Raw genomic sequence first — 10,914 nt, 5'->3', positions numbered from 1 at the left:
CCTCACCCCCTCCTCACCTCATCAGGTGGATTTTTCACCTTCTGCATGTATCTTCGAACCACATCCTCGGGATTCTTACCTGCAAGGACACAGCGGGGTGGGTTTGAGGGTACCCAGAGTCTGTCCCTGAAGGCTTGGCTCAGAACTGGGTCAGGGGTCAGAGGGCAGGGGTCAGGGTGGAAAGGGTTGGTCAGGGTCAGAAGTCAGGGGTTTCTGGAGGTTAGCTGGAACAGGAACTGGTGAAAGATGGGGCCAGGCAAAGGGAGCTGAGATCAGGCAATGGAGGTGAGGTCGTAAATGCTAAGAATAAGTCGGAGACCAGAGGTCACACAGTTGTGGTCAAGGCTTAGTGGGGTTCATCTCGTGTGAGGCAGGGGGCGGAGGGCGTACTCTTTTTAAGGTGCTTCTTCTTGGTCTTGCGGCACACCCCGGGCACGCCGGGCACGGGCTTCACGTCGCTCTTGCTCACTGGCGGCGGGTGCAGGATGGGCTTGGGGGCCCGCGTCAGGCACACGGGCAGCCCGGCCGCGCACAGCAGTATCCCGGTCATCCCTAGGGGTCGGGGGGCGCAGTCAGAGGGCGGGGCGCCATCCTCGCCCAGACCCCCGACCATTGGCCCTGGGAATCCCGGGGCCCTTCTGTGGATGGGAGGGTTGCACTCTTGGGCCACACCCACTCAGCCCCTTGAAGGCCCCTGAAGGGCCTTCTGCGGGCCACGCCCACCCCGTGTCCTGGGCCCAGTGGAAGGGGCGTTTCCTCTGGGCCACGCCCGCCGGCCCATCTCGGGGGCGGGGTCACCGGGTGACAGGGGGGCTGCCTCCTAGTGGGCCCCGCCCTTCTTTCCCGCCCCGGGCCAGACCTCACCTGCCAGGGCCGGATGGACTGGCCCAGTACCATTCAAATTCTTCACCGGGAGCGCGGGGACCCTGCGGGGAGAAGAGGAGACGCCGCTGCTGGACTCCAGCCCCCGACACCACGTCAGGGGACCTGGCTTGCCTTCTGTCTCTGGCTCCTGGACACACACCCTGGCCTCTTTGTACCTCTCTCTGCCAACTGCAGTGACCTCCAGGAAACTCTCTTTCTACTCTGACACCCTATAATGGGGCGGGGGTGGCCAGGACCTCGGCCCAGGTTCCAGTGGGATGCACCCTTAAGACTTTAGTGCAGACCCCTCCTTACCCTACAGCCGGCTCCTCCCTCGAGAGGGCGCTTTGGCTCTGAGAGCTCCTTTCATTGGCCGCTGTGCCTGAAACCCAACTACTAGTGTTGTAACTATTTTAGCATCTCTCAAAACTTGTTAGATGTAGCATTATTAATCTCCATAAAATGTTCCAGGAAAGAAGGATTCAGGAATCAAGTAAGTTAGGAACACGTCACTGTCTCCCTCTCTGAAATTCACAACATATCTGAGCATATTAAAGGCTCTGACAAGCCCTGCATAAGAACATATCATTAACAATGATAAATTCAGGTTTTCAAAAGCATTTGGTGATGACTTTTTTTTTTCTCTTCTGGAATATTTACTGATGCCAGTTTCCGTGACAAGGTACTATCCTCTCTTCAAATGAAGAGCCCCTAGGAAAAGGTATCCTGACTCTTCCCCTGGCCCTCAAAAGAGCTTTGGCTGTTGGAGTCAGTCAGAGCTGCTTTCATATCTCAGTGCAACCACTAATGAGTTGGGCGCCACACAGCATGTCAATCTCATCTCTTGTAAGGGGTGGTCTGTAAAATGGGGATAATATGGTACCTTTTTTTTTTTTTTGACTGCTGTGAGAATTCCGTGAAATTATATGTGTCAAGGGCCAAGCACAGTTCCTGGTACCTAACAGATACTAAAAGCACAGCCATTGGTATCATCACTGTCAGCTGTGCAATCCTGGCCGAGTAATTTCACCTGTCTGCCTCTCAGGCACTAAGTCCTGGTGTAACTTCTCTCCATCTTAGAGAGGAAACCACAAAACTGCTGTAGTGACAACATTGAACAAGTCATTTAACTTCTTGATCCTCAGTTACCTTATCTGTAACACAGGCATATTAACCCCTCACTTATAGAGTCGTTGGGAGGACTAAAGGAGAGCTTGCGGTGATGTGTACGGTGTGTCTGCCTGAGTCCTCCTGGCTTCAGCACTTGTTTATGCAGGGAAACTGGTGTCTTGCTGTTGATGGGCATGGAACCCTGGCTGGATACGTTCTGATGAAGAGGGGTGTTCTGAAATCCAGGGGGCAGCCTGAAGGCCTTGGGGGATGTGCCATGAGAGGGGACAGGAAGGGCTGGGAGCAGTGACAGCTGGAGAAGGAGCTGCAGCAGCCGCCTTGGCTCTTGACATGCCTGTTCAGGTCACAGCCTGTCCAATGCTGTCTGGTCACCTGTCCTTGGCAGGCACAGTTGGCACCAGAAAGCATCTTCAAGCAAATGGTGCCCTTGGCAGGCTTGGGTACTGCTGCAGTGGGTGCAGACACACAGACATATACACCCAGGGCACACACCATCCACACAGATCCACAGATCCAGATATACACACAGACGTGGAGAAGATCACACAGACTTATCATACCCCCCGGGACACATTACACACACATGTTTAAGTACACAGACACACAAACACACACAACCCAGGACGTATACCACAGATACATGCACACACACAGACACACATATCAGGGAGCCTCCCTCCCCATCTGTCTACTTGGGGAATGCACTGCACACACCAGGGAATGCACACCCTGCACACATACATGGACACACACAGGCACACTTCAGGGCACACCCCCCACGAACATACATGGATTAAGATACACACACACTCACATATTCCAGGGAACACCTCCCCACATGAGTCTACAGAGACTCATGCACACATGGGGACATACAAATACACACAGAAGCACACACAGCTCTCCCCTGGAAGGACACTCCACGGACAAGAGAGGGGGCTCATGTAGACCAGTACTGCACCTGTCACTGCCGCCCCTCTCCCCAGCTGCACAGAGCTGGGTAAAGTGGGCAGCAAACCCAGAGTTTGGTGCGCTCAGCCCTCACACGCACCCGGCACGCTGCAGCCTGCAGAACGGCCTGCCATCCACACACAGACACATGATTCCGCACTGCCTGTGGGGAAGTACTCATGCGTACTGATTCACATCATGCATGGGGGCGCGGGAGGACACGCTGACTCACTGCACGCGAGGACACACGCGCACATGCTCTCACCCACACCTCCCGACACTGACACACACTCAGCCTGGGAGGCCCACACCCGTACACACGCAGATGCACAGTCACACATGCACACAGGTACAGCGCACACGCCCCCACTCAGTGGCTGCTCAGCTATACTGGCTAGTATCATGTGGCCAGGACTCCCATCCCAGACCCCTCTGAGGGCTGTGGAGAGGTCTGGAGCAGACATCTGGATCGAGCCCCTTGAGGAGGTGTGGCGTGACTGAAGTCAATGAACACAGCTCCTGAGGGAGGCAGGATGGGATGGCAGGTACCCTGGGTCCCCCAGGACCCGGTCAGTGGAGGTGGGAAGAAAGCACTGTGCCTCGGTTTCCCCATCTGTAATGGATATAGAATCCTGTGAAGGTTAAGTGTGTTAAAACATGTAAAGCTCATCATTTGGCACAGGGATGAGAGTGAAGGTGTCTTGATTTTCTTGTCGGGCACCCTGCGGCGGGGTGCCCATGAAAAGGGGTGCTGAGTATTCATTTGACCCTTTTCAGGGTCTGTCATAATCCTCCAGGAGCTTCCTGAGGTGGGCAGCTCTCACCACTCTAACTTCCTCCCTCCCCATACTTTTACAGGAATGCATAGAGGTATTTCCCTCAAGCTTCTCCTCTTCCCTGCCCATTCTTCAAGCACCTCTAGTGTGGACACACCAGTTAAGTCTAGGTCTCTCTCACACCTCTTTCTTCCTTTCTGTCTCACAAGAAGAAAGTATCTCTTTTTTTTCTCCAGAGCTACCCATAAAATGGGTGGAAAGAAAAATATTTAGCATGCATACCACCACTGGTTGGTCTCCTACCTGTGGCAGACATCACTAATCCATCACAGCACTCTCTCAAGCTTAGCAGAGTCCTCAGTACAGCTCTCCAGGCAGCCTCTATAAATCAGTAAAGCCAGTTTGCTACCCCAGGTCTATATAATGCCCAAAGTCTGGCCCAGTGGGTAACCCTGCTCTTGCTGAATGTTTGGCCTAGGAGTTAGACAGAGGGTACTCCAGGAAAGGAAGGATTTAGATCTCAGCTGCCCTAAAATTTCTGGAGCCCTTTAAACACCACATAGCCCTACATTACAAAAGTCAGTCTTGCTCCTGGGAAGAGGACTGTGAGGGGGGTGTCATGGTGGGGCTGTTATTTATTTACCCATCAGTGAGCTTGGGGGACAGTCCCGAGGTAGTCGCCAGCCTCTCTCTATCTGCAGGCCTCCTGCGAGAACCCAGGGTAGCAGAGTTCCCACGAACCCTGAGCGTGGGAGCCGCCCGGCCCCCTTTTGATGTGGGACATGCTGTTTCCTCCGAGTCAGTGAGAACATCCTCCCGCCTGGACAAGCGACCGCTGCTCCCGGAAGGGGAGCCAGCCTTCACCCCTAGCTCTGCCTTTTTGTGGGCTCAGCCTGGCACAGGACCTGAGGAGTCCCTCAGGCCCTCCCCAAAATCTGCTCTGACCAGAAGGCAGGTCTGGGCTCCACCGCCATGCAAGCCCCTATGCCTTTCCCAGCCCCGAATCAGATCCTGTCTGTCCTCTGCTCTCACTCTCCCTGCAGCTCCCACTTTGCTCATGGTAATACCTGGCCTCCTGATCTGGCCCCCATCTACCCTCTGAACCTCATTTCCTGTGTGTTCACCCCTCTCCCACCCTACTCGAGCCACCCTGGTCTCTCTGCTCTTTCTCAAGCATGCCAGGCACATTCCCACCCCTTTGCTGTCTGGTCTTTGCACTTGCTGACCCTTTCCCGAGGTGCTCTTCCCAGATATCCTCATGGCGCACTTCGTCACTTAGCAGAGGTCTCTGCTCAAATGTCAGCTTATCTGAGACACCTTCCCAACCACTTTATTTAGTTATTTATTTATAGACAAGATCTTGCTCTGTTGCCCTGGCTAGAGTGCAATGGCTTAACCATTGCTTACTGCAGTCTTGAACTCCTGGGCTCAGCGATCTTCCCACCTCAGCCTCTTGAGTAGCTGGGACTACTGGCACACACCACCACACCCAGCTTAAACAACAACAACAACAACAACAACAACAACAACAACAACAAACCTTTTGTGGAGACAGGGCCTCACTATGTCGCCCAGGCTGGTCTGGACTTGAACTCCTGGGCTCAAGTAGTCCTCCCTCCTCGACCTCCCAAAGTGCTGGGTTTACAGGCATAAGCCACTGTGCCTGGCCCCAACCACTTTAATTAATTAATTAATTAATTAATTAATTTGAGATGGAGTCTCACTCTGTCTCCCAGGCTGGAGTGCAGTGGCATGATCTTAGCTCACTGCAAGCTCTACCTCCCAGGTTCATGCCATTCTCCTGCCTCAGCCTCCCGAGTAGCTGGGACTACAGGCGCCCGCCACCATGCCCGGCTAATTTTTTTTGTATTTTTAGTAGAGACGGGGTTTCACAGTGTTAGCCAGGATGGTCTCGATTTCCTGACCTCGTGATCCGCCTGCCTTGGCCTCCCAAAGTTCTGGGATTACAGGTGTGAGCCACTGCGCCTGGCCCAACCACTTTATTTTTAAAAAGCCCATCTTTGTCCTTACCTTACTTAGTTTTTTTTTGTTTTTTTTTTTTTCATAGCACTACTCATAACCTGACATTATAAAGTCTTTTTTTTTTAAATTTATTATACTTTATGTTCTAAGGTACATGTTTGTTACATATGTATACATGTGCCATGTTGGTGTGCTGCACCCATTAACTCGTCATTTACGTTAGGTATATCTCCTAATGCTATGCCTCTTTAAGCATGACCTGGCCCTGTGTGATCTGGTCCACCCCTGCCTCTTCTGCCAGACAAAGTTAGAGCAGGAATGTCAAATATATGAGTGCATACCACTACTGTCCTCCTAGCACCCACGGCAGGCATTACTAATCAATTCCAGCATGCCTTACCACTAAGCCAAGATGCAACTTCAGAATCCTCCTCAACACAGTGCTTTGGGAAGTCACTGCCACTGGAGCAGAGATGGCACATGTGATGAACTCTATTTGTCATTTATTTTGCAGATGATGGGACTGAAGTCCAGAGAAGGGAAATGACTTCACTAAGGTCATCCAGCTGGTCTGTGGTGCAGCTTGCACCGGGTCCTGGAGTTTCCGAGTCAGGGGCCAGGGATGACCCCACCAGGTTGGTCTGTGGAGCCATCTGGAATTGAGCCAGCCTTGAGAGCCCTCTGTGCTCTCTGGGCTGAAGTCTTTGACCTGGATCCTGGAACTGGCTCAGGCCTGGGCAGGGTAGACCAGGGCTGTCTAAGTGGATGCACTGGCCTGCTTTGGTCACCTCTCTCTGTCCCAGGACCCCGGAACGCAGGAGACCACACTGACAACTGGCCCTCCCTTTAGGGCAGCCAAGTCCTCTCCCTCCAAAGTCTGGTCTCCTTATCTCTCCCCTCCCACCCCCAGCAGGCCTAGACTTGTTACTTTCTCTGATGATAGTTTCCAGGCCCCCCACTGGCCTTGGCCCCCTTCAGGATACCTCACACTTATCCAGCAGCCCCCAAAGAGCCCCAGGAGGCTCATGACTCAGTCATTTGGGTCCAAGTGGGTGAGGAAGGGGCAGAAGTGAGGATGTTGCATTATGGGGAGAAGGGAGTTGAACGGTGCTTTGGGGACCCCCCAGCCTCCCCTTTTCTCCTTTCTAGGGGTGTGAGCCTGTCACCTTTCCCCACTTTTAGGGCTGTCTCTGCCTTGTAGCTGCGTCTACGCTCCTCCCCCCATAGTCCTGGAGAACACAGCCTGGGGCCAAGTCCCCGCCGCCACCCCCACTGCAGAGACTTGAAGGACGTCACCGCAAGCCCAGTACCCATGGAGTCCTCCTCAGCCTCTGTCTGGGGTCCTCACTTCCCCTTTCCTTACCCCAGCACCTCTGTCTTCCTAGACAAACCTCTGAGCTTCTCTGGGCTTCAGTGTCCCCTCTGTGAAATGGGACCCCTTACCTCTGTCCCTATCCATCTTCTAGAGATTAAAGGAAGTAAAAGTCCCCTCAGGAGACATTTTGAGGGGTGAGTGGTATTGGAGGCTCAGATTTATCTAGAGGTATGGGGGCTGTGGGGGTCACTCTTTTCCACCCTCCTGGTCCTCCCGCCTGCCCAGCTCTCTGTGGGGGAAGGAACGTGGAGGAGATGGTTGGGGGCAGGGAGGACCGGTCAGGTAGGGGAGGGGAGGGCAGGACCAGCTGTTCCCATGCCCCGGGGCAGCCACGTGCAGACAGGAGTGTGTGTGGTTTGGTCTCCCAGGGAGCAGGGCAGGAAGTGCTTCAGGTGGGGGGAGTGTTTGGTTTGACCTTGTGGCAGCGGTGAGGCGGGGTGACAGTCACTGCACACCAGTGGCTAGCGGGGCAGGAAAGTGGGGGAGGGTGGGCAGCCAGGGGCCTGGTGGGGTCCTTGACTTCACAGAGTACCTGTCAGTACTTTAACATTTTTAGACCCCTGAAATGTAATACTTGTGGAAGATCTGGAGAAAGAAAATGTGGATTATTTTAAATAAAAGCATAAAATCACTGCAAGAAATTTAAAGAAAAAAGAAAACACAAAAGGAAGGAAAACCCTAAAGCACACCCACCACAACAAAGTCCCTTTGCCCCTGGGCTCCTGCTTTAGCCCCGCTGCGGTCTATGCTCAACATTCAGAGTGAGCCTGTTAAAACAGTCACACCCATCTCTCCCAACGCACAGCCCTGCTGGTTCCCTTCTCATGAAGAGCAAAAGCCGAAGTCCTCACCGCAACCTTCCAGGCCCTGTGTGTGACTTGGCGCCTTTTCCTCTCTGACTTCTTTCCCACCGATTGCCCTGAGCCTCTCCAACCACACCGGCCTTCTCAGGCACCCCAGGCCTACTCTGCCTCAGGGCCTTTGCACATACTGTTCTGCTGTCTGGAATGCTGGAATGCTCTTCCCCCAGTTCTTTTGCGTTTTTTGTGTTTTTTGAGACAGGGTTTTGCTCTGCCTCTCAGGCTGGAGAGCAGTGGTGCGATCTTGGCTCATTGCAACCTTGACCTGCTGGGCTCAAGCGATCCTCCCACTTCAGCCTCCTGTGTAGCTGGGACTACAGGTGCGCACCACCACACCCAGCTAATTTTTAAAAAATGTGTAAAGATGGAGTCTCACTATGTTGTCCAGGCTGGTCTCAAATTCTGGGCTCAAGTGATCCTCCCACCTTAGCCTCCCAAAATGCTGGGATTACAGGTGTGAGTCACTGTGCCTGGACCATGCCTTGCTTTTTAACTTCCTTCCATCTTTGTTCAAGAAGGTATTACGTTCTCCATGAGGCCTTTCCTTCTCATCATTCCCTACATCCTTTCTCTCCTATATTTTTCCTCTGTAGCAGTTACTACTTTCTACCATATTCTACAATTAATTTATTCTGTTTTGTGTTCGTCTCCCGCTAGAATGTGAGCTCCAAGAGAGGAAGGATTGTCTGTTTAGTTCACTGCTGTGTCCCCAGGGCCCCAAACAGTGCCTGGCACACAGAAATTATTCAATAAATATGAATTAATTAATTAAAAAACAGATGAACATATGCTATAAAGAAACAGCAAACTACAGAAAAGATGGGCGACAAAGGGTTAATGCCCTTAATGCAGGAAGAACACTTGCAAATTAATAAGGAAGCAATAAACAGCTCCAGAGAAGGATAAGCCAAAGAAATACACAAGTAATTGGCAAAAGAAGGAACCACTCATGGCCAGTAAACAGGAAAAAGTTCTCAGGCTCAACTAAGAACCAAAGATATGGAAACTTAAATGACATTTCTTTAGCAATGATCAGCTTGGCAATGTTGTACAAATCTGATAGAGATGGGAGGGACAAGGGTGGATTTAAATGGGTGCAGGCCTGGCTGGGCACTGTGGCTCACGCCTGAAATCCCAGCACTTTGGGAGGCTGAGGTGGGTGGATTGCTTGAGGTCAGGAGTTGGAGACCAACTTGGCAAACATGATGAAACCCCATCTCTACAAAAAATGTAAAAAATTAGCTGGGTTGGTGGCACGCGCCTGTAGTCCCAGATACTCAGGAGGCTGAGGTAGGAGTATTGCTTGAGCCTGGGAGGCAGAGGTTGCAATGAGTGGAGATCTTGCCACTGCACTCCAGCCTAGACAACAGAGTGAGACTCCATAAAACAAAACAAAACAAAACAAAACAAAAGGGTGCGGGCCTAAGAAATCCAAGCCTGACATCTGGCTTCATGATGGACTATGCGGGCCTGTGTTGCCAGTCCCATTTCACAGGTGCAAAAACTGAAGACCAGAGAGGCAGATGAGCTCAGGCAGGGTCACACAGGAATCAGGGCAGGGCTTCTGGGACCACGATCCAAAACAGCACAGGCTGGCTGGAGATGGGGCATCCCCAATACACGAGTCAGCTTGGGTTTCTGAATCTGAGTCCTAATTGTGTTACCTTGTACAAATGTCTCAGTCTTTTGGAGCCTCAGTTTCCTCATTTGAAAAATGGGGATTATAGAACCTGCCACATTGAGTATCTGTGAGAATTAAGAGAGACATGCCTGTAAACGGCCAGGCACAGTGGCTCATGCCAGTAATCCCAGTGCTTTGGGAGGCCAAGGCAAGAGGATCGCTTGAGCCTAGGAATTTGAGACCAGCCTGGGCAACATAGTGAGACGCCCACCTCTACAAAAATTAAAAATTAGCCAGGCATGGTGGTGCACACCTTTAGTCTCACCTACTTAGGAGGCTGAGGTGGGAGGACTGCTTGAGCCCAGGAGGTCGAGGTTGCAGTGAGCTATAATTGCGCCACTGCACTCCAGCCTGGGTGACAGAGTCAGACCCTGTCTCATACACACAAAAAAAGGCATGAAATTGAGAGCCGGGGACATAGGGAGCGCTCGATAAATGGAAACAGGCCCGCAGCTATCCCTGTCCTCCCACCCACCACGTGGGGTGGAAACTCTGAGTGTGGTTCCTCTGCTCCACAGCTGTGTTCCAACACACTGGACACCGACCCCTCAGGGGACAGGGTGGATCTTCCCCACCCCCGCAGGTCCCCCAGGCCCAGGCTGCCAGCTGGCTCCCCGCCCTGTCTGTTACAGGGGCAAGTGGAAAAAACCCTGGCCAGGTGGATGCTCTGCCCCCACTGGTTATGTGACCCTAGATGAGTCAATCCCCCTCTCTGGGCCTCCTTCCCTGTTATCCATCCAGGGCTGAGATGAGGATGGAGGTGAGAATGACATTGGAGATCTCGGCAGAATTCACACCTCCCTTGCATGCTGATCCTTGCTGAGTCTGCCTGTGTGAGAGGTGGTGGTTTTAGCTCTGATAGATGGGGAAACTGAGGCTAGAGAAGCCAAGCCTCAAGTGGGTCCAAGGTCACCCAACCTGTAAAGGGCTCTGGATCTGTCTGGGTCAAGGAGGGAAGAGAAGGAGGGCGGACAGAAGGAAGCCAGGGAAGGGAAGGGATTGACTGAGAGGAAGAGGTGGAAGACAGAGACAGAGAGAGAGACACAGAGCTACAAAGAGATATGGAAAGACTGAAAGAGGCCAAGATACACAGAGATATTGTTTGATGCAAAAAAAATGGCGGTTTTTGCCATTAAAATTATTGCCAAATTGCAGGAGAATGGCGTGAACCCGAGAGGCGGAGCTTGCAGTGAGCTGAGATCCAGCCATTGCACTCCAGTCTGGACGACAGAGCGAGACTCCGTTTCCACAAAAAAAAAAAAAAAAAAAAAAATTATTGCCAAATTGGCCGGG

At 52.4% G+C, this 10,914-nt stretch overlaps 1 protein-coding gene across 1 annotated transcript in view; it reads right to left on the bottom strand.

Annotated features, from left to right (window-relative positions):
• DTX1 (deltex 1, E3 ubiquitin ligase) overlaps positions 1-10,914 on the bottom strand; it is a 46,114-nt gene that overhangs the window by 4,002 nt on the left and 31,198 nt on the right. Inside the window, exons 4-7 of the mRNA XM_011997940.1 lie at positions 2,189-2,441; positions 865-926; positions 391-552; positions 18-79 (exon numbers count right to left, since the gene is read on the bottom strand). Of these exons, the coding sequence (XP_011853330.1) occupies positions 18-79; positions 391-552; positions 865-926; positions 2,189-2,441 (539 nt within the window). The remainder of the gene's footprint in view (positions 1-17; positions 80-390; positions 553-864; positions 927-2,188; positions 2,442-10,914) is intronic.

The sequence above is a fragment of the Mandrillus leucophaeus genome, unplaced genomic scaffold (assembly GCF_000951045.1).
Source record: "Mandrillus leucophaeus isolate KB7577 unplaced genomic scaffold, Mleu.le_1.0 Scaffold55, whole genome shotgun sequence".
Lineage (NCBI taxonomy): Eukaryota > Metazoa > Chordata > Mammalia > Primates > Cercopithecidae > Mandrillus > Mandrillus leucophaeus.
Note: the sequence above shows the minus strand (reverse complement) of the source record. Positions and strands in the feature narration are given on the sequence as shown.